The sequence below is a fragment of the Onychomys torridus genome, chromosome 6, assembly GCF_903995425.1.
Source record: "Onychomys torridus chromosome 6, mOncTor1.1, whole genome shotgun sequence".
NCBI classification, from domain to species: Eukaryota; Metazoa; Chordata; class Mammalia; order Rodentia; family Cricetidae; genus Onychomys; species Onychomys torridus.
This window is the reverse complement of record NC_050448.1, coordinates 66,753,491-66,777,626: the sequence shown is the minus strand read 5'-3', so window position 1 is coordinate 66,777,626 and position 24,136 is coordinate 66,753,491. Positions and strand designations below refer to the sequence as shown.

Here is a 24,136-nt window from a genome sequence, read left to right as displayed (position 1 = left end):
CACTTCCATATCACTGTTCTCATCAAAGGAAGTCAGGACAGGAACTCAAACAGGGTAGGAACCTGGAGGTGGGAGCTGATGCAGAGGCCACGGAGGGGTGCTGCTTACTGGCTTGTTCATCATGGTTTGGTCAGCCTGCTTTCTTATAGAACCCAGGACCACCAGCCCAGGAATGGCCCCACCCACAATGGTCTGGGCTCTTCTTCATCAATCACTAATTAAGAAAATGCCTTATTGGCTAGAGTGGTGGTGGCACAAGCCTTTAATCCCAGCACTTGGAAGGCAAACGCAGGCGGATCTCTGTGAGTTCGAGACCAGCTTGGTCTATAGAGAGAGTTCCAGGACATCCTGGGTTACACAGAAAAACACTGTCTCAACAAAGAAAACAACAACAAAAAAGAAAGAAAGAAAAGAGAGGAGGGAAAAAATGGAAAATAATAAAATGCCTTACAGGCTTGCTTTTATGGAGGCATTTTCTTAATTGAGGTTTCCTCCTTTCAGATGACTTTAGCTTGTGTGAATTTGACATAAAACTATTCAGCACAGAGTATGAGGGTGCATGTGCCATGGATGATGCAGTCAGAGGATAACATACATGCGTCAAGTTTCTCCTTTCTGGGATTGAACTCAGCTCATCAGGCTTGGCATGAAGTGTGTTTTACCCACTAAGACATCTCACCAGCTAATGTTTGTTTACATAGAAAAAGAAAAAAGGAGAAATGATCTGTAACACCTGTGACAAGGAGCTTGCTCACTGGATGAAGCGCCTGCTGTGTAAGCATCAAGACTGGAGTTCAGATCCTCAGCAGGCATGCAAAAGTCTGGCATGTGTGGTAGCCACCCGTAATCCCTGGGCTTAGGAGACAAAGACAGGAGACCCCTAGAGCAAGCTAGATAGACAGCAGGAATTGTCAGGCTCTAGGTTCAGCAAGAGACCTTGCATCAATAAAAAGTGGAGAGTGAGCAAGACAGACACTCAACTTTGGACCTCCACTCTCGCACAAATATGTACATACAGGTGAACATTTACCATGGTCTATCTTCTGATTTCATCTCTTATCTGCGTGTATGTATTAGTTTGTCTTCTATTGTTATGATGAAGATCATACCCAAAAGCAACTTGGGGAGGAAAGGGTTTATTTCATCTTATAACACCTGGTCACATCCCATCCCTGAAGGAAGTCAGGGCAAGAACCAAGAGGCAGGAACTGAAGAATAGACTATGGAGAAATGTTCATTGGCTTGCATTATAGTTCAGTTACTTTTCTATCGTGCCTGAAGACAGCATGACCAAGGCAGCTTATAGAAGAAAAAGTTTATTTGGGGCTTACAATTTCGGAGGTGAGCCCATGAGCATCGTGACAGGGAGCCTGGCAGCAGGCAGGAAGGCGTGGTGCGGGAGCAGGAGCTGAGAGCTTATGTTTTGATTCATAAGCAGGAAGCAGAGAGGGAGTTAACTAGGAATGGCGTGGGTTTTTGAACCCTCAAAGCCCACTCCCAGTGACACGCCTCCTCCAGCAAGGCCACGCCTCCTGATCCTTCCCAAACAGTTCCACCAGCTGGCCCACGTGCATGAGCCCATGGGGTCCACTCTCATTTAAACCACCATCCTCTCTGTGGCTTGTCCAGCTTGCTTTTCCACAACCCAGGACAATTGCCCAGGGGTGGTACTGACCACTGTGAGCTGGGTCCTCCCACATCAATCTTTAATCAAGAAAATTCCCCACTGGCATACCTACTGGCCATCTGATGGTGGCATTTTCTCACTTAAGGTTCCTTTTCTCAAGTGACCCTAGCTTGTATCAAGTTGATGAAACTAACTAGAGCAATGTGTGTGCAGTTAAATCTAGATTCTGCTAGATTTCTCCAGGGGGAGAAAATGTGATATTTGTTTTTTTTTCTGTTCCCCATTCTGCCTCCTTTTAGGCCTCCTCCTCATCCCACATAGTCCTCCAATTTTCTCTCACACACACACACACACACACACACACACACACACACACACACATGACAGGTCTCTGGCTGTCCTGGAACTCACTCTGTAGACCAGGCTGGCCTCAAGCTCACAGAGATTCACTTACCTCTGCCTCCTGAGTGCTGGGATTAAAGGCATGTGCCACTATGCCTGACCCTATATATAATTTTTAAAGGTTTTCTTATTTTGTTCTATTTGATGTGTATGAGTGTTTTCCCTGCATGTATGTGTGTACACCACAAGCATGCCTAGTGCCTGTGGAGGTCAGAAGAGGGCATTGGACTCCTGGAACTGGAGATACAGACAGTTGTGAGCCACAGTGTGAGTGCTAGGAACTGAACTCAGGTCCTCTGCAAGAACAGCCTGTGCTCTGAAGCACTGAGCCGTCTTCCAGCCCTTTTTGAATTGAAGTTTTTCAGTCGGCCTGTTCTCTCTCTCTCTCTCTCTCTCTCTCTCTCGACTATATAACTCCCATCATTCTATTTTCTAGTTCCCACCTCCTCTTCTTCTGCTTCCCCCATCCTGTGGTTGAGTGTATCCGCCGAGGTTTTGGTTATTGTATTTTTCTATTTTAAAATGTCCATCTAAAGGTATTTTAAATCTTTGTAAGTTTCCCCAGCAGGTTTCCATGCCTCTAACAAGAGTTCTGATTTCTCATTTGCTTTGAGAGTGTTTGCAATTCACACTTCCACATCCTCTCATGTCTGGTGAAAAATGTTTGTCAGGTAGTGTGCTATCATGCTGTTGGCAAGGTTTGATTACTTTTTTTTATTCTGCTTGAGATTTTCATTGGAAACCTGGATATTTTCTTCTTTCTTTAGTTATGTGACTGGATTTGAAATCTTAATTTAGTTGTTTGTTTGTTTATTTATTTTATATGTATGGGTGATTTGCCTGCATGTACGTCTATGCATCTCTTGCATGCCTAGAGTCTGCAGAGGCCAGAAGAGGGTGTCAGATCCCCTGGAACTGGAGTTAGGAATAGTGGTGAGCTGCCATATAGGAGTGCCGGGAACTGAACCCGGGTCCTCTGCAAGAACAGCCAGTGCTCTTAACATCTGAGCTATCTCTCCAGCCCTGTGACTGGCTTTGTGTTTCCCGCCTTCTTCACACTGCTGTGGCAAGGAAAGGAGGTAAAAATACAAGTCCAGTTTCTTAAGGTGACAGCAGCTCCTTTACTGCTGGCACTGGCTCATGCTTCCCACTGACATCGTCTGGTGTGTGGCCATGGTCCCTGGGAAAGTTCTGACTCTGCCCTTGACTTCTTCGGACTTACTCCAGTGGGTAGAGAAAGGGAGAGTCTTAATCCTGCTGGGCAAGCATGGATGTCTAAACTTCTCAAGTGATCTCCATTGATATCCAGACTGAGCCTGAGAGTGAGTGACTTCTTTACTTCCTGGAGGATGAAATGTCTGCCTACCTGCTTTGTGATAGCATCAGGGGAGGAGACTGAGGTGACTTACCTGGAAGTCTGAGCTATCTGCTTTGCTTTGGTGTGTGTGTGTGTGTGTGTGTGTGTGTGTGTGTGCAGAGGAATCACTTCAGTCAGAAGAGAAGAGCTGTCCTTTGGAGGCTGTCTTGCCATGCTGCATTCTGGTTCTTTGCCTGGAGGAAGCAGGCTTAGGTGGGGGTGGGTTTGTCTATGTTGGCTGGAATTCTGGGGTTGCCAGTCTTTTTGGCTCTGAGTCTGGGATATACACACCCCAAAGAAATCCCAGAGAACCCATTGCCATGTACGTTGGGTGCCAAGGTCTCTAGTTAGCCTGTCTTCTCACCACTTCTGAATCATCTTAGATATGTTTTATATGCAACAGCCAGGTTTGACTTCACACAGTTTATAGAATCAGAATCGGAAGGACCATGCCAATCCCACCCCAGGGCAGAGGTTCTTAAAATGGAGTGTACATTTTTTTTTTTTCAAGACAGGTTTTCTGTGTAATAGTTCTGGCTGTCCTGGAATTCACTCTATAGACCAGGCTGGCTTTGAACTCACAGAGATCCACCTGACTCTGCCTCCCAAGTTCTGGAATTAAAGGTGTGCGCCGCCGCCGCCACCACCACCAGGCTGGAGTGTGCATTTTTAAATGGTTGTGAAAAATCAAATAAAAGATTTCCTGGCACTTTGTCAAGGCAGACATGGTGTGTGCTTGTGATCCAGTACTTGGGGAACTGAGGCAGGAGGATCTTGAGTTCCAAGATGACACACAGATGCACAGTAAGTGGATGCATAGTTGAGGACATGGAATCGGGTGGTCTCAATGAGGGTAGAATAAAGCCTTTTTCAGAAGTGTACATCTAAAGAAAACCTATGTCCACTGTACTTGTTCATAGAAAGGCAGGAATGACAGTGTTCCCATAAAATGCATCTGTAGGGCTGGAGAGATGGCTCAGAGGTTAAGAACACTGACTGCTCTTCCAGAGGTCCTGAGTTCAATTCCCAGCAACCACATGGTGGCTCACAACCATCTGTAATGAGATCTGGTGCCCTCTTCTGTATATATAATAAATAAATAAATCTTAAAAAAAAAAAAGATGCATCTGTAAGCTAGAAAAACAGGGAAGAGCCAGCTCAAACTCATCAAGTTCATCAAGGGAAGTCTTAGGGTCTGCATGTGAAGCCAGCAGTCCAGGACCGAGGGAGATAGTGGAGGGTCCAAGGTTGATGTTGGCAGGGAGAGAGGTGGAAAACTGAGCAAGATAAATGGATAAAAAGCCAGGTGTGATGCACACCCACAACTCCCTCGGAGCAGAAGGGTCAGGAGGTCAGTGTCTTGAGAACCCACATGGTGGAAGGAGAGAACTGATTCCCGCAAGTTGTTCTGTGTTCTACACATGCGTGTTGTGAAAAATGTAAGCGATTAAAAAATCCTAACTCTTCACACTGGTTCTTAGGGTCATCAATTAGAACCGCCTTTGGGAATTTTAAATAGAAAGGACTATATGTGCTTGGCTAGAAGGGGAAAACTTTAGGGCATGGCTGTGGCATGGAGGGCCGGCAAGGCACAATGCGGTGTAGAACAGCGGTTTGGGCACTGAGGTCCCTCTCACTGACACTCTTGCTCATGACTTCACCACACGACACATCTGATGGCCACAGTAAGTGCTGGACGGAGGCACCCGAAGTCAAGCAATTAGGTGATTGGGGGCCAGGATTAGAGCTTGGATGGGCTCCAGAACCTGCATTGTGAACAGCCACACTGCTGCTGCTGCTGCTTCTTCTTCTTCTTCTTCTTCTTCTTCTTCTTCTTCTTCTTCTTCTTTTTTTTTTTTTTTTTTTGGTTTTTCGAGACAGGGTTTCTCTGTGTAGCTTTGCGCCTTTCCTGGAACTCACTCTGTAGCCCAAGCTGGCCTTGAACTCACAGAGATCCACCTGGCTCTGCCTCCCGAGTGCTGGGATTAAAGTCATGCGCCACCACCGCCCGGCTGACTGCTTCTATTTTTAAAGCACCTACTGAATGTCAAGGTCCACGCATGACATCTCTACTAGACCCTCACATTACAGCAGGTGACATTCATGATACAGAGGAAAAGTAAGGTTTGCTGAGTGCCATGGTACATGCCTGAAATCCCGTTACTCAGGAGGCAGATGCAGGAGGATCACCTTGAATTCAAGACTAGCCTGACACCTTGTGGGAACCTGTCTCAAAATCAGTGAAAAGGGAAAAGAAAACTCAGGCTTGAAGAGTTAAGCATATGAGATGATTCTGTTGGTAAAGACCCTGCCCCCAAGCCTGATGTACTAATTTGGATGTAACTGGCCCCCATAATCTCATAGGGAGTGGCACTATTAGGAGGCGTGGCTTTGTTGGAGTAGGTGTGGCCTTGTTGGAAGAAAAGTGTCACTGTGTGTGTGGGGGGCTTTGAGGTTTCCTGTGCTCAGGATACTGCCCAGTGTCTCAGTTGACTTCCTGTTGCCTATAAGATGTAGCACTATAAGATGTGTCCAGCGCCACATCTACCTGCATGCCGCCATGTTCTCTGTCATGATGATAATAGACTGAACCTCTGAAACTGTGAGCTGCTACCCCAATTAAATGTTTTCTTCATAAGAGTTGCTGTGATCATGGTGTCTCTTTCATAGCAATAGAAACCCCAACTAAAACACCTGACGACCTGAGTTTGATCCCTGGGACCCACATAGTGGAAGGAAGAACCAATTCCCCCAAATTGTGTGCCCTCTGACATATATATATATATATGTGTGTGTGTGTGTGTGTGTGTGTGTGTGTCTGCTTTATAACTGTAGTTTGCTACTGTTATGAATCCTAATGTGCAAGGGTATCTGGTACTTGACTCCCAAGGGGGTCACAACCCACAGGCTGAAAACCCTTGTTCTAGAGTGACTAAGGTAGAGGTCCAGCTTTGGGAGTCTGGGTGCACTATTGGTCCCCAAAACTGTAGAGCTGGGGACAGGCTTGGAAAGCAGCTGATGAAGAAATGTGCCAGGAGTGTCTAAAGAGAGGAGTGGAGCAGATGTGACCGCACACGCCTTTAGTCTGCACGCAGGAGGCAGAAGTAGCTGGATCTCTTGAGTCTGAGGTTTGAGGTCAGCGAGTTCCAGGCCAGTCAAAGCTATAGAGAGAGAACTTGTCTCAAGTAAATAAGTAAATAAATAAATAAGCAAACAAACAAGTAAGGGGGTCATGGATGGAAACTGGGTAGTAAATTTAGATCAGAGACTTGGCTGCAGGACTGTGTGAAGGTCGCTGCTGCTCCTGTGGAGAGCCACTTGGAAGGAACGGGAAAACACTTTCTACTCTGGAGCAGAGAAGGGCTGTAGTAGAGGCTGATGTGGGGTCAAGTCAGGTCTTTCCAGACACAGACAAGAGCCATGTTTGTTTCCCAGTGGGAAAGGTCCCCACAGGAGAAAGATGGGGAAGAGGAGGGCAGCCTAAAGGGGTGAGGTGAAGTGGGGAGTGTAGTGGGTAGCCATTCCAGCTTTGACCTGGAAGTTCCAACCCCCATTGAGGCTTCGGTAATGGTCACGCCTACAAGGTGGGGCGGAGAGATCCGGATGTGTGGGCTCTCTTGGTTCCTGGACCCTGGATGCTGGAGGTAGACCGAGCAGAGTTCTCCAGAGAACGCCACTGGACTGTGCTACACCTATCCCAGACCCTGTTACCCATCCCTTCGCTTGTAAGTTACCCCACAAAATAAACCTCCCTTTTAACTATGTGGAGGGCCTTAATAATTTCACCAATATCTGGTACCCAACGTGGGGCATGAACCCATGACCCTGAGATTAAGAGTATCATGCTTTACCGACTGAGCTAGCAGTGTGAATGGCAGGAAGTTCACCCCTTGAGGTGGGGAGGGAAGGGTGTGGCTCTGAAGGGAGAAGATGTGACTGGTGCATTTGGAGAGAGAATGTAGGGCTTAGCAGGGGCTTGTGGGATATTATTTGGCTTGTTTTTATTTTATTTGTATTTATTTGCATGTCAGTGTGTGTGTAGGTCAGAGGACAGCATGTGGGAGTCTGTCCTCTCCTTCCACCACGTGGGACTAGGGATCAAATTTCTTAGGTGTGGCAACATTGCCTGCTCAGCCATCTTTCTGGCCCTTGACTTGGCTAGCCTTGAACTCTCTCTGTAGCACAAGCTGGCTTTGAACTCACTGCAACTTCCCTGCCTCAGCCTCCCACAGTACAGGCATGTTCGATCATGCCTAGCTAATAGTGAGTTACGTCAGGAACACTGATTATGATTATACTGTCAGCCCCAGCTGGAGGCCCCTTTGTGTGTGTGTGTGTGTGTGTGTGTGTGTGTGTGTGTGTACTCACATGTATGCACATCTTTGGATTTAATCAGGCCTGCGGTTTCCCTGGTGAGAAAGTAGGGATAGCAGCTTAAGCTGGGTGTGTGTGCCGGGCAGCAGGCAGTGGCTAGCATCCAGAACTTTCTGTTCATACCCAGAGTTATTCCTACTCTCTACTTCTCACTGTCCTCTGAGAAGTGCCATTGGGGAGCCCCCAGGCCCACCGTGCTGGCTAACCTCTGCTGTCTGTGGAGGGCTTGTGAGGACGCACACCTGCAGCAGCCTCCTTGGCCCTCCTCTCTTCCCATGCACCCCTTTGAGCTGCTCCAGGATTCTGAGAGGAAGGAGAGGCTGCTGGGGGCCTCTAAACCACGGGGGATGATCCAACACGTAAACTGGTAGCGTAGACAGCGCCACACCCGGGTGATGCCTCTTCTCTTTCTCCTCGGGCTTTGGAGAGTAGCCAGACCAAAGGTGAGACTGAGCACGTCCACACAGCTCCTCTGCTTCTCTCCACCCACCTCGGCCATGGCTTCCTCAGCCTCCTTTTCAGCTTTGTTTCCACTGAGAATACAGAAATGTCCCTCTCCCCCTTAGTTTCTGTTGGGGCACTTTCCTAATCCACATGAGGATGTGGGGGGCTGGGAAGTGGAGGGTGTATCTTCTCAGCCCACCCTCAGCTACCTTGGAGCAGGCTGAGGCCACCTGGGGAAGGCTGCACTCCTATAGCACAGGTCTGGCCCCTTCCCAGCGTGCATAAGGCTTACTCCTAAGGGGTCCACTGCCCACCTCACCCCCAGATGAGAAAACAGGGCAGCCTTTGAAGTTCCCACAGAATGAGAGAACACAGGAGCCTAGGTAGAAGGCTCACCAAGTCAAATAAATGGTGTCGGCAGGCTTCGTTCTACAGGATGAAATTTTTTGTTGTTGTTTTGTTTGTTTTGTTTGTTTGTTTGTTTTTTCGAGACAGGGTTTCTCTGTAGCTTTGGAGGCTGTCCAGGAACTCTCTTTGTAGACTAGGCTGGCCTCGATCTCACAGAGATCCACCTGTCTCTGCCTCCTGAGTGCTGGGATTACAGGTGTGCGCCACCACTGCCTGGCTAGGATGAAGATTCTAACAACTCCTGAAACCAACCTGTTTCCCTTCTGGGTACAGTGAGAGCCTGTGGCAGACCCTTCTCTGGATTCCAGATCACTATGCACAGCACATCACATCTGCTTTGTTTTGGCAATGGACACCATTCCTAGCCTCAGAGGAGCCAGAATAGTGCCTAGTAGACATCTTAGTTTTGGTTTTGTCCTTGAAGAAGCAGGTTTTTCTTACTAACCGTGTGTGACCCAGGCAGGCCCTAGGGACTGGCGTGGCAGGAGGCTGGAGAGCACTGGAGCAGCCCAGGAGTTGGGGAGGAGTCCTGTGTTGCCGGGCAATTCATAACGGAGTCATTCAGAGACTCACTGTAGCAGGCTCAACATTCACCTTGTGAGACCTTCCTTCAAAGGCACCATGATGTACCTGTCTGCCGTGTTCTTCCCTTCAGGGATTCTCCCTGGCCTAGGCCTCCTTCCTTCTGCTACACATTGTGTTTCTTGGGCCTTGGTCTTGGCACAACCCCACTGCCCGGGGCAGCTGAGCCCAGAGCCACTCACCTCCTTTGCGAGATCACTCACTTCCCCCACTCTCCTGGCTCCTTCTTGAAGCTGCTTCTAAGGGACCTGACCTGGCTAGCTCAAATCCAGGGTCTCTGTGGGCTCCAAAGAAGCAAGGACATAAAGGGGTGACTCTTCTACTAGAGTCCTCTGCACCCACATTGTCCTCATGTTGTGGGGCACACCTCTTCCAGTGCAGACGCCCAGATGGAGCTCTGCCAGGCAGAAGCCCCAAGCCACTCAGGAAAGGTTTCAGGCCCTCCCAATAGATAGAGCCTACACGTACCAGCAGAGCATCTGCAGGTAGGGTGAATGCAATGGGCCAGACCTGTCTCTGCAGATGCCCTCTTACAGCAGCTCTACTAACCATCCTCAAGAGAAACTAAGCCCTCCTGGGGAAGACAAAATTCAAAGCAGGGATCGCACAGTGGTTCTGGGTCCCCACATCTGACCAGGCCTCATTGCCATGTTCACGCCAGGAAGAAGGCACCAGAGCCAAGAGGTCCACCAACCCATGTGTACCTCAGTGATGCACATGGCTGAGAGTCGATATGGGGAACAGCAGTGTCGTGTTCCTTAGAGCTCTGTCCCCTCACGGAGAGCTGTTGTGCCTAGGACCAAGGGGCATAACCTGCCCCTCTCCTTCCTTCCCATTGGCAAAGTGCTGGGTTAGATAAAGCAGGCTGCTGGGCCGTGGTCATGTTTACTGTGCAGTTGACCACCATCCCTGAGTCCCTGTGCGGCCTAGACAATAATGACTGACTGCTGGACCATCCACCTCTGTCTCAGCCATTCATGTTGGAGAAAGGTCCTGAGGATCAGGAACAGGAGGTGCCTACATCTGGAACCATCTGGACGGCCCCGTGGGTTCCCTTTAGCCTCTGGCTCTGTCCTCTCCCCTCCTTAGCAGCAGCCATGCCAGTAAAGTGCTCTCTAGAGTCAGGGCTTTTCACACCTGTTTCTGGAGCCTCAGTGTCCCCGAGGATATCAGCTGCTGCTGAGTTCTTAGTTGGTAAGGGAGACTTCCCACCCCAGCTTCCACCAGAGCCGCTAAGATGACAGGTATTCCAGGCTGCCAATTTTATTTACAATTTCTTTGGGCACGGATTCTGCTGTAGGAGAAAATGGAGGTTTGGAGACCAGTGTAGAGGCTGGAGCGCTGGGCTCAGGGGCGGGGGTGGCGGGGGTCCTTTTTTCATGCCCTTTCTTTAGATCCAGGCGCGGAGACAGCAGTTTCCACATTCTAGAAACACAGAAGACCCCCTCCTTTCCCTGGCCCTTCACAAGGTTGAGGGAGAGGATGAAATATTGCCTTGGAGAACTGGGAGAAGTCGAGGTAGACACAGCCCACTCCCTAGATGGAAAAGTGCCTCCTGAAGACTACCTGGGAGGCCAGCAACCTTGTGCCCAGTGGTCAGGGTGCTCCACCCAGTGGTCAGGAGCTCCACCCAGAGGGCATCGTGGCTCATTGCATGAGGAAAGGTCTGCTGCCATGCCTGGGAAGGAACAACAGTCTCTTGACCTTCTGGTTCTGGATATTGGAAAGCGGCCCAGAAGGGAGCCTCCTGATCCAATGAACAGCTGCCAGGAGAGCCAGAGTGCCCAGCCCAGTTGTGTACGACTTCCTCAGTAGACTCTGAGAAAGCCACCCCAGGGGATGACTTTCTTCCTTATGTAGGTGAGGAACGCCAGGCTCAGGAAAGTGAAAGGACCTTCCTGGTACTGCACAGCATGGCATCCTGGAGGAGGGACTCCTTTTGCCCCAATCAGAACTGGTCTCACTCATACAGACAGTCCCAGAGTTTGGAGGCCTTGGTGGAAGGGAAGGCAGGGCTGAGTTCTAGAGAAACCTCTTGGAGAAAGGTGAATTTTTGGCTGGTGCCCCCACCCTATCTTTCTGCTTTCTGCTTACCGTGGTAAAAACATCATTTTATCCCCACAGAATTTCCCATTAAAGAGCATAACCCAGGACCCCCTAATTGTTTGAACAGGGCTGCCTCTTTCCATACAAGCTCCTACTTTGCCCCAACCCCCGGCTTCCCACTGCTCCAGCTTTCATCATCCAGGAGGGGAGCCGGAGGTAGCAGGCACTAGCAGAGACTTGTTGGGGAGCTGATCTGCCGCCAGAGCCCACTCCCTGTGGCCTCCGCCTTCTGCTTCCCTCCTCTGCCACCACCTGCCCTAAGTTTTGTGGTGTTTTGTTTTGCAGATATTTTGAATTCACACCAGGTGTCCATTAAATCTCCAGGGAAAAATCACTGGCACTTCTGAGAGGTGACTGTCCCTCTGCCAGGATTCTGTGGGTCCCTGAAATCTTGGATGAAACAAGCTGAACATGGGCCAGGAACTGGGGAACCAGATGGGAGGCACCCTGCCATCTCACCAACTTCCCTTGCCTTCTAGCCACACATCTTGAAGTTTGAAGAGTTTAATGGGACATGATGGGAACATCCAGCTCATCTGTCTGCCTGCACTGCCCTGGGTGTCAGCTGTTCTTGGGGCCTCAGCATTGAATTGCTTTCCATTTTGCCTTTATTTCAACTCATCTTTCCAAAGGGTGTAGTCTTGTCAGGTGTCTTTAGTCTACTAAACTGGCGTAAACATTTGAACCAAAAAAGTAAGCTTCTATTAGGTTAGAAGCTTGAGGCAGCCAAGCGTAGGTATTTCCCCCTTCTTCGTATGCCAGGGCACTCATGGAGGTTGGAAGAGACCTTGCCTAGGTTCCTTGGTGTTAACATGTAGAATCAGGTAGGAGAGTGAGCCATCGCCCTAGCAAATTAAGGTTGTCATGTCTCACATTCGAGGTGACGGATACTTTCTCCTGGTCACTGCCTGCTGCTCTGTCCTGCCCTCTAAACTGCTGCATGGAGACTGAGAAGTAGCTGTGAGCCTCCCATGTTCACTTAGCTCCCAGGCTGCGGGCTGCAAGCCAGACCCTACCTGGGTCACAGATCCACATTCCTTGCCTTCCCTACTGCAAAGAAGAAATCTGCCCTTTGTGATATGGCCTCTTTAAATTCAGTGCATAAGTTTATGAGAAGCCTACACTTAAATTTTCATCATAAAAGGTTTGAGGACAAAAATGGAGGGTTGTAAGGGGTTGGAGTCACAGTTCACAGAACCTGACATTTTCCTTCATGTCAAGTGGATATGAATCCATTATATTTTAATAAGTTTATTAGAGCCAAACTATTTAAATAACTTTATTTGATCCATCCTTTGGTAGATGAGAAAAATACATTACAAAATACATTATACAGAGGACAGCTCACACAGTACACATTACTAAAAACACAATCTACATGCCAGCCAGGGCTGACATTAAATTCAGAAGGAAGCCACGTAGGCTACAAGATAGATTGCAGTTCCATGGGATGACTTTTCCCCTTGTATCCTCTCTGTCTCAGCCTCACTGTATTAGCACCCCTAATCTGGTGGGTGGGTGTAGGCAGAATTAGAGCAGCATCAAGTAGGACTGGTGAACTCTCCATCCACCTAAAGCAGCAAGACATTCAAATTCCTAAAAGAAAGTGGGAGCAGGAAGGATGGCCACATTAAAATGCCCACCTCAAAAGCATTACCAAAAATCCTAGAGCTGGGGTTTCTAAACCCTGGGACCTTGCTTAGCTGTCCCTCGTCTCTCACATCAGCAGGCAGGTGGTCCCACAGCAAGCTCACTGACAGGGAGATGCAGGCTTCATGTGCTATGTGGAAAGCAGTCTCACAACAGCAGGTCCATCCAACACGGTGCACAGTGCCGATTTCTAGCTCTGCAGACTTCTCCCCTTCCGCGCTGTTCCTGGGGCTGAGCCAAGGACCCACCACACAACACAACCACATTGAGCTAGCTGTTTCCAGGAGGCCCAGAACTTGGGAATGGCTAGAAAGAATCCAAAGTTCATGTCTTTTCTTAGACCACCTAATGAAGCAGATGAGAGGTGAGAAGAGAGGATGGGAAGGCAGGGAACCAAGGAATTACAGCCACCCAGCAGGTTGCTGGGATTAGAGGAAACCTCATGCATCCAGGAGCTGGGCCCCACCCCACTCAACTTAAAAAGTTTATGAAGCAGCTACTCCAGTCTCATCTTTTTCTTGGAAATTTCAAAATGGAGATTAGTACAAAGTAGCAATGACAATCAGGCTGTTTCTGGGCCTCTGCACTGTAGTTCAGCAGGCCAGACTGTTCCAAGAAATGTAGGTGCTGGTTGCTTCAGAGGCCTTTAGGAGCACCTAGGGTCAGATCAGGCAAATGCTTCAGCTTGGTATTTCTCTTGTGTTAGCAGCAAAATGTAGCCTCTCTGCAGCTTCTCCTTGCTACCAAAGCATGGTGGGCCTGGCACCCTCCCCACCACCCAGCAGTCAGGGGATGTAGAATAAAAATAAAGATGAGTCAAGACCAGCATCTTCAAATTAACAAACTGTAATTGTTTTCCCAAAGATACATTTTTTTTTCCATACACATCCATCATACACTGTAACCAAAAAAAGCAGTGTACATGAAATAAGAGAAAATAAATTAAAAACCCATAGCATAGGTAAGGAGGCTCTAGTCTGGAGCACAGCTGAGTTTCCAGCAATGTAAGGAGGCTTGAGAGTTTCTTTAGAAGAATGCCTGCTAGCAAGGGTTCCAGCAAGGTGGTTGGTCTGTAGTCAGTCTTGAGTACTTGAAACAGTTCAGTGTGTGTGGTTTGTTGTTGTTTTTCCTTAGCGTTTAGAATAGCCATCATTGTCCTGCAATAGGCAGAGCTATCACGTCCAGGAAAAATGAGGGAGGGAACCAGAGGCAGCGTGAGATCCAAATACAGCATTCAAAGGTAATTGGTCCAGTGGTGCCTGGGGAAGGAGGAAGGGGATGATACTCCAGGGTTAGCCATCTTCCTTTGGGGGTGTGTACCAGCCTGCACAAAAAACACAAACCAGCACAGTAAGGGGCAGGCCCAGGGCAACTTTGACCACTCCAATCCCTGAGGACATCTCCACTGTTCCAGGAAAGCAGATCCTAGGAAGGATGTCCAGTCCAGTGTGGGGACAAAGATGCAGAGAAGCTGAGGGTACTTACCTGGAGGCTATTGTAAGGGAGGGAGAATGGGGAGCCCACCCAGAAGTAACAGGAATTGGATGGCAGTACCCAGTCTACCTTTTACCCCACCCCTTGGAGAGAAGAGTGAGGTTAGCCACCTCCAGACTTCTAGAGAACTGGGCAGATGCTGGATCAATGGACAGTAAGGCTCAGAAACCAAAGGTTCTTGCACTTGGCTGGTGTGGGGCATGGGGCTAGCTCTCCGGGCCGGGCTCCAGCCTCACCGTTTTTTTCGTGGATCTGCACCAAAGACTTGTAGGACTGCTGTGCTCTTGTTAGGCTGTACTGAGACTGGGGAGACAAAGTCGCCAGGTCAGATCATGGCCAGCTGCAATCTACTGTCCCTCACCTGCAGGCTGTCACCCAGGGACCTAAGAGTCCTAGCTTCCAGCACTAAGACCCTCTGCCCGGGAAGGCCTTGAGGACACACCACATACAGCTTCCCTTCCCAGACCTGTGCCCACCCCAATATCTGAGATGCCACTGAGGCCAAGGTCCTCCCTCCATTTCAGGGGCCTTATCCTCTCTGTTCCTCAAAGGCAGCTTTAGCCAGCTAGAGGCCCACACTGTCCTTGGCTCCCCAGAGTCCCAGGGCCCTTACTTTGTTGGCTCCAAACTGCACCCGTGCCTTTCCCTTCACCAGTGTGGCGCTGATCTGCATGATCACGGACTCTATGGAGTAGGCACTGCTCCAGCCCTGGGCACAGCAGGGACAGAGCAGGAAGTCAGGGTCTGCACCTCTCTGGGAAGAGGCTGCCCTCACAGAAGGGTCCCTTTACTCCCAGTACAGTCACCACCCGCCCACCTAGGCTGCTGGGTACAGGCTGTGCCTAGAGCAATCAAAGGGCCCTATTACGGCTATGGTTTGTTCCCCAACCCCAATGGTTAAAGCTCAGCCAGCCCTGCCCAGGCCAATGCCCAAGAGTGAAACAGGCTTGCTCACCTGCTTGGTGAGAAGTTCCATGCAGATGGCGCCTCCACCCAGAACATAGCTGCAGAAGAAGGGATAGTCAGCTGTGCCTGGCCAGAGGTCCAGCCCCTTCCTCACCTCTGCACCACAAACAGCCACTCACCCTCCAGAGAGGACTGGAGACACAACCCTGACGAACGGTGGGTCAAAGGGGAAGTTGTCCTGAGAGAGAGGCAAACAGCAGTCAGGGAAGGGAGGCCTGCACTCTCCTAGGACACAAGGCAGGCAGGAAGGGAGCACCGAGAAAGGCCATCTTACTTTAAAGGAGAAATTAAGTAGGATGAAGTCTGCTCCTTCCTTCTCCTTCAGGATCTGGAGATCACTGTGCAAAGCGCTGTCCTGGTCAACTCTGCAAAGCAACGAATCTGGGCTCAGACTGCTGGGTCCTCACTGAGCAGCCTCCTATGGGCCCCAGTGCCCACACCTGTTCCTGGGACCCTGCAACCAATACACTGGCTGGGACACGACTGCCCGAGGTCCACCCGTCACTCCACTCATTTGCTGTCTCATCCCAGAGTTGCCACTCACTTGAGGAGTTTGACATTCCAGTCATAGAGACTGTCATTCACGAGTTCGACTGCATAGTTTCCTGGAAGGATAGGAGACATTAGAAGATGGGTCTGGACCAGCAGGTGGATCCCTCCCTCGTTGTAAGAAAAAGGCTCAAGCCAGGAAGTGGTGGCGCACGCCTTTAATCCCAGGGCTCGGGAGGCAGAGGCAGGTGGATTTATGAGTTCAAGGCCAGCCTGGTATACAGAGTGAGTTCCAGAACAGGCAAACTTGGGGGGAAAAAAAGTTCCAAGAGTCCAGGTTTGTCTCTGGATATGCACCAACCCATGCCTTGAGGAGTTCCAATCGCAGTCTGAAAAGTTTAGAACCATTTGTGTGATCTAGACATTCTCAGGGCTCCTTGCCAGCATCATACTGCATTCTTTTAAAAACCATTACCTGAATTTGCGCGTGTACCACCCATGCAAGCGGAGGCTCTGTTATGTGGGTATTAGACTGAACTCAGGTCCTGAAACCTGGTGGCAAGTGGTTTTATCCACAGAGCCATCTTTCCAGCCCACGCCCTGTCCCTGTGCAGCCCCAGGCAAACTCACCGCCTTTGAAACTCTGTGATCGGTATATGTCCCTGAGCTCCTTCATCAGCCGGTCAGTGGCCTGCACCGAGCCAGACACTGCACCCTGGGAAGGAGAGCACACGATCACTCCTTGATCTGGGAGGGAAGCCTTAAGGCACTCTGGCCTAGGGGAAGGAGCAGTCCAAGTCCACAAAGGAGGCAGCTCTCCATACTGATGGGCAGTGGCCTGCCACTCCCCAGCCAGCACCCATCAACCCTTCGCCTTGCCTCTCTACAAGGCACGTACATTTAAGTAATCTTGCCTCTGGTTCTTTTTAATTTTCTCTAGGATGGCCAGGTTTTCTTTTCCGATGCCATCGTCTTCTGATTTCTTGCCTTCCGCTGGCTCTTCCTCTTTCATTTCATAGTGATCTAGGTCTTCTGTGTCCTGAGGTAGGTGTGGGAGCAGAGGAACGACACCAAAAAAGGCAGTGGATAGACTATCCTTTCTTTATCCCACTTTTCCCGGAGCCCTAAGCCCCCAGGCATTCTTAGTAACACATTTTCCAGTTCGAGAAAACGGCTCAGCCTCATTCCCTCCACAGTCTAAAGGCCAAGGCAAGTTGGATCTAGTTTTTTGAGACCGAGTCTCAGATAGCCCAGACTGTCCTCAAACTCATTACATAGTGAAGATAACCCCAACCCTTCTGCTTCTACCTGACAAGTGTTAGGGATACAAGTGTGCACGGAGCTTTGATTTTGAGACAGGGTCTTGCTATGTAGTCTTTGCTATCCTGGAACTCACTATGTAGACCAGGCTAGCTTCAAGCTTGCAGGGATCATCCTGCTTCAGCCTCCTGAGTACTGGATTACAGGTCTGTGTCAATACATCTGGCCTCCCAAGGCAATTTTCTTCTCTTTCTCAATCCCCAAACCACAGCAGCAGAGCTACAAAGAGGACTGAGAAAGGGACTGTCTTCTGTTCCCTTTACAAAACCTTAGAAAACCCTGTTCCAACTGCCCCTAGAATTTCCTTGGCAGCAGACACTCTCAATTTCTAGATGACTGTCTTTGGCCTGCAGTGATAATTAAAAGCTTGTTTTATGGGTTGGGGATTTAGCTCAGTGGTAGAGCACTTGCCTAGCAAGCGCAAGGCCCTGGGTTCAATCCTCAGTTTAAAAAAAAAAAAAAAGCTTGTTTTATTAGGCTAGACCATCACACCCAAGAGTCCCTAGGACCCTACGCCTAGCAGAGAAAACTAGGAGCCAGCTGTGTGGCTCAGTGGGTACAGGTGTGTGCCGCTAAGCTTGATAACATGTGTTCAATCCATGGAACCTACACAGTAGATAGAACTGACTCCTCCAAGTTGTCCTGACTTTCAATACATCTTAAAAACATAAGGAGAAATCCAGACCATGAAATTCTTCCTCTCCCTACAAGAGCAGGATCTGAATTGAGTGCCCAGAAGTACTCATTGCCCAGATGGAAATGCGGTGGCCCAGAGCAGGAGATGGCTGAACTCCACAGCATAATTAGCTCCTGTTCTCCCGGCTCTATGTGAACAAGCAGCTCACTAAGAGGAGGCCACACACACAGAGGCAGCTTCAGTCCAGAGTCAGGTGCCAGGGCGTGGCACGGAGGATTTGGCACTGCCAGGAAAGACTATTTCAGGGCTCATCAGCCCACTGTGGGCTGAAGATCACTACAAAGTTACAGAATCTGGGTCCAATGCTAGGAAACACGATCAGAGATACCATACTACAACAGGACATCCTGTCAAGTTCTGTGCTAGGGGCAACACACACTAGCTTACTTCACTCCTTTATAACACTGAACTATTCTATCATTATCTCCATTTTATAGAAAAGCTAAAGGCTAGTGAATTAATTCTCATGCCCAGTCAATGCAGACTTTAGAGAAATAAGGTTAAGTTCTAGCTGGCTATGAAGTTCAACCTAACTATGGTTATATTCTAGAGAAGCACCTACAGTCAGACATGGTGGTACATGTCTGTAGTTCTAGCACTTGGGAGGTAGAGACAGGTGGATCAAATCAAGCCATCCTCGACTACACAAGTGAGTTTGAGGCCAGCCTAGCTTACACAAGACCCTGTCTCAAAAAATAAACAAGTGTTAGAAAGAAGGCTCTGAGGTTAAGAGCACTGGCTGCTCTTCTGGAAAACTGGTTCCCAGCACCCACATGGCGGTCACAACCATGTGTAATTCTAGTCCCAGGGGATCCGATGCTCTCTTCTGACCCCCACAGGTACTGCAGGTATGTAATGCAGACATTCATGCAGGGAAAACATCTATGCATATATCAGGTATATTATACATTACTATTTACTGCCTGAAACAACTATATAATATGTATCATAATCCTATTTTATAGATGAGAAAACTGTAGCTTCATGAGAGTAATTGAAACTCCCGAAGTAAGACAATCAGGGTGCAAACTAGGGTCTGTCAGGACTCCTGAAGTCATCTGAGATGAAATTTGTCCAGTGTTTGTTTTAACAGATTCCCACCTAAATGCTTTCTAAGAAGAGATAATAGATGGCAATCTCCTTCACGTTAGGACACTCTTTATTCCAGTGACAGCTTCTTTCCCCAGGACGAAGATGGAGCTGTTTATAATGAATGGCCCATACTAATGAAAAACACTTCCCGTCACCGCCATCTCAAGTGGCAAGCCTACCTCAGGCATCTCCTCATCTTCATCTTCTGAAGACACTTCTTCCTGTGTGCACTGCAGTGGAGATGGGGGCAAAGACGAAGGTCAGAACCCAGAAGGTTGCTAGAGTGCAGCCTCTGACCTACCCCCCTGGCCCTGAAGGTCTGGAAGCTGGGCACTGTGCCCATAAAGATGCCAGTTTCTCCACCAGCCAGCATGAGCCCAAGGGATGGATGACTTTGCTACCAGCCAATTATTCTCTTCTTACTACATGTCAGAGGGATGGACAGACGGACAGACGGACAGGGATGGCTGTTCTTGTCCTCTACTCTGCAGATCCCAGCTTAACTTTCCTGAGAACCCCTCCTTCATTTGATCTCCTCTAGAGAGACAGTGCATTTCTGGTTCTAAACAAAGGGCCTGGGTTTCCAATAGCATCAACTGCTAGTGCTAAGATAATGGTAAAACGCCTCATCTCAACCTGAGTGCTGCCCCTGAGAATGCCTTCTGATAGGACAGCAGCAGTGAGTAGTGCCGCATTTAGCTGGATTCTCATCTGGAGAAGAAAGAGGCTGAGAATCACAGGTGTTTGGGAGGAGCGCGGTTGGAAGGAACAACTGCAGTTCCATCTCAATTATCAAGTACTTATCAATCGCTCTATGGGATGACTGAAGAGCAGGACCCAAAGCCCAATCCTCAACTGCATACCTGCTCTGCTGGCAAGGGCTGATCCAGCATTTCCACATCAGGATGCTGAGGCAGGTTGTAGAGCTTACACAGGTCGGAGATGATCCTCTTCAGATGCTGCAGAAGCTGGGTGCAGACCACAGAGACATCAACTACACTTCCCTACTGCAATCTGGACTGCTGCATGGATGAGCTTTTATCTCAGGTCCCCAAATGGTGGCTGGTTCTCTAACTGGATGGCCTCATAGTTATAGGAATGACTTTCCTTAGTGGCCCTACCCTGGAGCTGCTACAGGAATCTGCCTCCTCTGGCTTCAGTGAACAACTCTCCTCAGAAGTCTGCACCAAGACGGTCCACCCGGGGTACCATCCACTTTCAGATCTACCTGTCTCTCTAGGGTACTTCTGTGGCTGAAACCTCACCAGGAGCACATGCACTCTCCCCCCTGCCTCCTCACCAAAGTATTCCCTTTCTTTATGTCCACCAGCCTCTCCAAGACAGCAGCCAAGTTAGGGTCATCAGACTCCACCGACCAGATGGGGGGCACAGCAGGGTAGGATTCCTGAAGGGAAAGCAGGGAGAGCCGTCACAAGGGGAAACTGAGAAACCAGTTTTTGCTTAGACTTCCTTCTTCCCTGAAGACTTATGATTCCTTTCCTTCCCACCACTATGCCCTACACTCAGAAACACCAGCTCAGCTTCTCTAGAAAGAGCCTGGGGGGACCTGGACTAAGGCAACCTGCAAGCTTACGTTCTCCCCGAGTAAAGACCAGGGCAAGGTAACACCAGCAAAGGGCTACTGTCCTGATGGTCACAGTCCAAGTTCTCCCACACCCAGGCTAGAGTCTCTCAGTGTTTCCAAACTCCAGAATGGGGGAAGGAAGAGCACCTCCTAACAGTCACACTGCTGAGGGAAATGCAGGCTGTAGCCACCAGGGGAGGAGCTAAAATACAGTCTTCAAAGCTAATAATAAAAGGGTATGTGCAAGACCCCCCCCAACAGAACCCCCCTAAGACCCATTCTCCCTACCACTCCCTCAGGAACCTGCCCTCTCCTCAGTCCAGGCATGGGCTGGGAGAAAAAAAGCCTACGCTACTGACATTCCCAGCATTCCTGAGCCACCGTGCCAAAGGAGCCTAAACAGACTCCCCCACTCTGCCCAAGCCAAGGGGGCCAGTATAGGCCAAGTTTCCTTTTAGAGGGGCCATGGGCACTGCAGCTGAGAACCCCCAAAGACAAAGCTAGGAGCTGGCCTCTGGAAACTGAAAGGAAGCAGCTGGAGGAAGCAAACCTACCCGTAAGTGAATCCACTTAGCAAAATCCAATCTTTGATGTTTCAACACATGCCAAGGAAGCCTTACCCACTTCTACTGGGGATCTTAGCGATGCCATAGTTCTAACCAGTGCTGCAGGAAAAACAGTACCAAAGATGCTAAAATCTTTACTTGACTGAGCCACTCCTGGCGGTCATAGCTTGGTGAGGTAAGCCTCAGCTTGGATAGATGATTCCCCATCAAAACTCAAGGGTCTCATTACGCTCCACTCCCAGACCTCACCAAACCATGACCTGGTTTGGTGGCAGAAAGGGATAGAAAACACCATGAAACACGAATTGAAGGGTTCAAGTACCACAGAATGCACAAGTCGGTCTTTCCCCAGGCCACTCCCATTTCCAGTGTGGATAAAGGCACTAGCCCTCTAGCTAGCTAGCTCCAGGTGGGTGTTATCAACCAACAGGATCATGCAGTACCAGATTACACCCAATTTCCTCAAGGGACACTAGGGGATAAAATAAGGCCGGATACATGTAAGGTGTTTCCTAATCTAGTATAGTTAGGATGGAATGATGCCCACTCAGGAGCAATGGCGCTGTTACTGCTCAACACACACACACACACACACACACACACACACACACACACACACATTGCTATCACCACCAGAAAAGGTAACCACCACCTAGGACAAGCAGACAACCCCAGGAACGGGGAGAGGGGTGTGGCAATGTTGCTACCAGCTGAGGCATCTTAAAAGAGGAGTTAAAGGTTAGTTACACCCGAGTATTAGGAAATCCAAAGTGGAGTCAGTGAACAGCTAACTATCACTTGGTGAAATTCAGGGAGCAAAATGGGGTTGCACGAGGGATGCCTGGGCAGAGGGAACCCACAGGTGGGTAACATCTAAGTGGAAAGAACTGCCGAGAAGGGTCACTACCGAACTGGGCCGAGTTCCAGGCTAGGTCCTTCCAGCAGAGGCCTGGAATCTTATTGGAGCTGGGGGTGGGGAGAAGAAATGGGCATTCCTAAGTGACATGGTGAAGTTGTGGAGGAGTATGCAAAGGGGACCCACATCATAAAACCTGACGTGGAGGTGGGTTCATAGGAGGGGGTGGTCGAGGGGCCACATGTCCGGGTGTCCCTCGCTCTCAGGGGTCAACAGCAGAGACTGTGACTGCACCACAGAACCTCCAGCTGAAGAAACAAGTGTAGCCTGGAGAGAAGAGCCGAGCCCCAAGACGGGGCTCCGGCCTCCGGGTCCTTCGAGAGCAGGAGGTTGTATGGTGTGGTTTCGAGCACCGGACAAGGGACCCCCAGCGCGGTGCAAACGAGAAGGTCCTCACCGTGATGTTGCAGTGGATGCGGACGGGGTCCCCCGGTACCGACCCCCGGGAGGGGAGATGGGGTCCGGGCGCGGCCCCGGCCCCTCCGGCTCCGGCCAGCAGGAACTCGCAGCTCAGCTCGTCCAGGCAGGCGCTGGCAATGCGGAAGCGCTCGTGGCCGCGGTGGAAGATGGACTCGAGCAGCTTCAGCTCTCGCCTCAGGCAGGGCCCCGGCCCTGGGCCCCCTCCCGGGCCGCCCCCGGCCCCCGGCGCCGCCCCCTGGACCCCCAGCTGCTGCCCCGGCCCCGGCTGCTGCTGCCCCTGCGGCTGCGGCTGCTGCATCCTCCGCTCCGCTCCGCTCCGCTCCGGGGCCGGCGGGCCGGGAGCCTCCGGCCTCCGCTCCGGGCTCCGCCGCCGCCGCGGTCCGCACTTCCTGATCCCCCCTTCGCCAAGATGGCGCCGCCGCCACCTCCGGGACAGGCCCCCTCCGCTCGCCGGCCCACCCCCCCCCCACGGCCGCCGGAAGCCGCGCGCCCCTCCCCCTCCGCGGCGGCCCCGCCTCCGGCCTCACGTGACCTCTGAGCTCCGGCCCCCGGCACGTGATCGGCGCGTCTTTCCCGCCCCCCGGCCCGCGCCTGTCACCCTCCACATGTGACCCGAGGCCCTCGGCTGGCTTGCCGCTCGGAGCGCCTCCGTGCGTGTGCGTGCGTCGTGCGTGCCTGCGCACGACGGCCCTCTGCCGGCGCGCCGCCGTCACGTGGTCGGCGTCGGGGCTCCCCGGGGCTCTCGGCGGCGTCGCGCTCCGGCTTCCTGCTCGCCCCGCGCGGCCCCGCCCGGGCGCTCGGTGGGCGGCGGCGGGCGGTGTCCGTCCCGCAGCCCCAGGCGGGCCGTCGGGCTGCGTCGCCCGCCTCTGCGCCCGGGACGGCCCCGGTGTGCGGTCCGGAAGGCCTCCCCGCTCCCCGCCGGGGCCCGAGCAGCTGGCCTGGCTCTCCCGGCGGCTCCTCTACCGTTGTGGTCATCCGTCGACGCTCCTGCCAAGCCTCGGTTTCTCCATCCGTACAATGGCTCTGTACCAAACGACAGTGTCTCTCTGGCCCGTTTCAAGGACTTGGTGCGAGGATGCCGAAGTGTCGAGTATGGTCCCCGGTCAGGGGCTTTTCCTCCAGGGTCCCAGGAGTGCGTCACTTGTCCGGAGGCTTGATCTAGCAGTTGGATGGAAGACCCTGGCCCTCCCACCCCGTCGCCCTGACCCTGAGCGCGGTTGGAATTCACGGCAGTACCTCGACATGCCCCACTAGGTGGCGCTATCGCAAAGGACAACGCGGTCTGAGGCTCCTGAAACCCGGAGCTGCAAAACAGGCCGGTGTCAGCAAGCAGCCTCCTCTAGCCTGATGCTTTGGGGCCCATTCAGCCCGGGAGCCATTGGCCCTGCCGCCGCCGCCTCTACCTCTGTTGGAAGCTGATTCTGGGCTATTCACTCTCTCAGTGATGTTAGCAGAAGGCTTGGCCGTGTTCGACTCTGGATGTTTAAAGAAATTCCGCGTTGGTGTTTTTTTGTTTTTGTTTTTTTTTGTCGTCGTTGTTGTTGTTTTAATAATTTGAAGACCTGGGGGTGGGGGAGGGCTGATTTTCTTGTAATGTGAACAGCCTGAACGTTTAGCTGCATACCGTCTTTGTGCCTGTGT

At 50.8% G+C, this 24,136-nt stretch overlaps 1 protein-coding gene across 1 annotated transcript; it reads right to left on the bottom strand.

Moving 5' to 3' along the window:
* Positions 1-12,566: 12,566 nt before the first annotated feature.
* On the bottom strand, positions 12,567-22,942 carry Ube2q1 (ubiquitin conjugating enzyme E2 Q1). The gene is made up of 13 exons (XM_036190740.1): positions 22,473-22,942; positions 20,309-20,413; positions 19,872-19,976; positions 19,188-19,238; positions 16,798-16,938; positions 16,530-16,614; positions 15,955-16,015; positions 15,685-15,775; positions 15,530-15,588; positions 15,400-15,448; positions 15,058-15,153; positions 14,681-14,747; positions 12,567-14,274 (listed from the first exon to the last, which is right to left on the bottom strand). The coding sequence occupies exons 1-13, from the start codon at positions 22,791-22,793 to the stop codon at positions 14,243-14,245; spliced, it is 1,263 nt and encodes a 420-aa protein (XP_036046633.1). The 5' UTR covers positions 22,794-22,942; the 3' UTR covers positions 12,567-14,242.
* Positions 22,943-24,136: the final 1,194 nt, after the last annotated feature.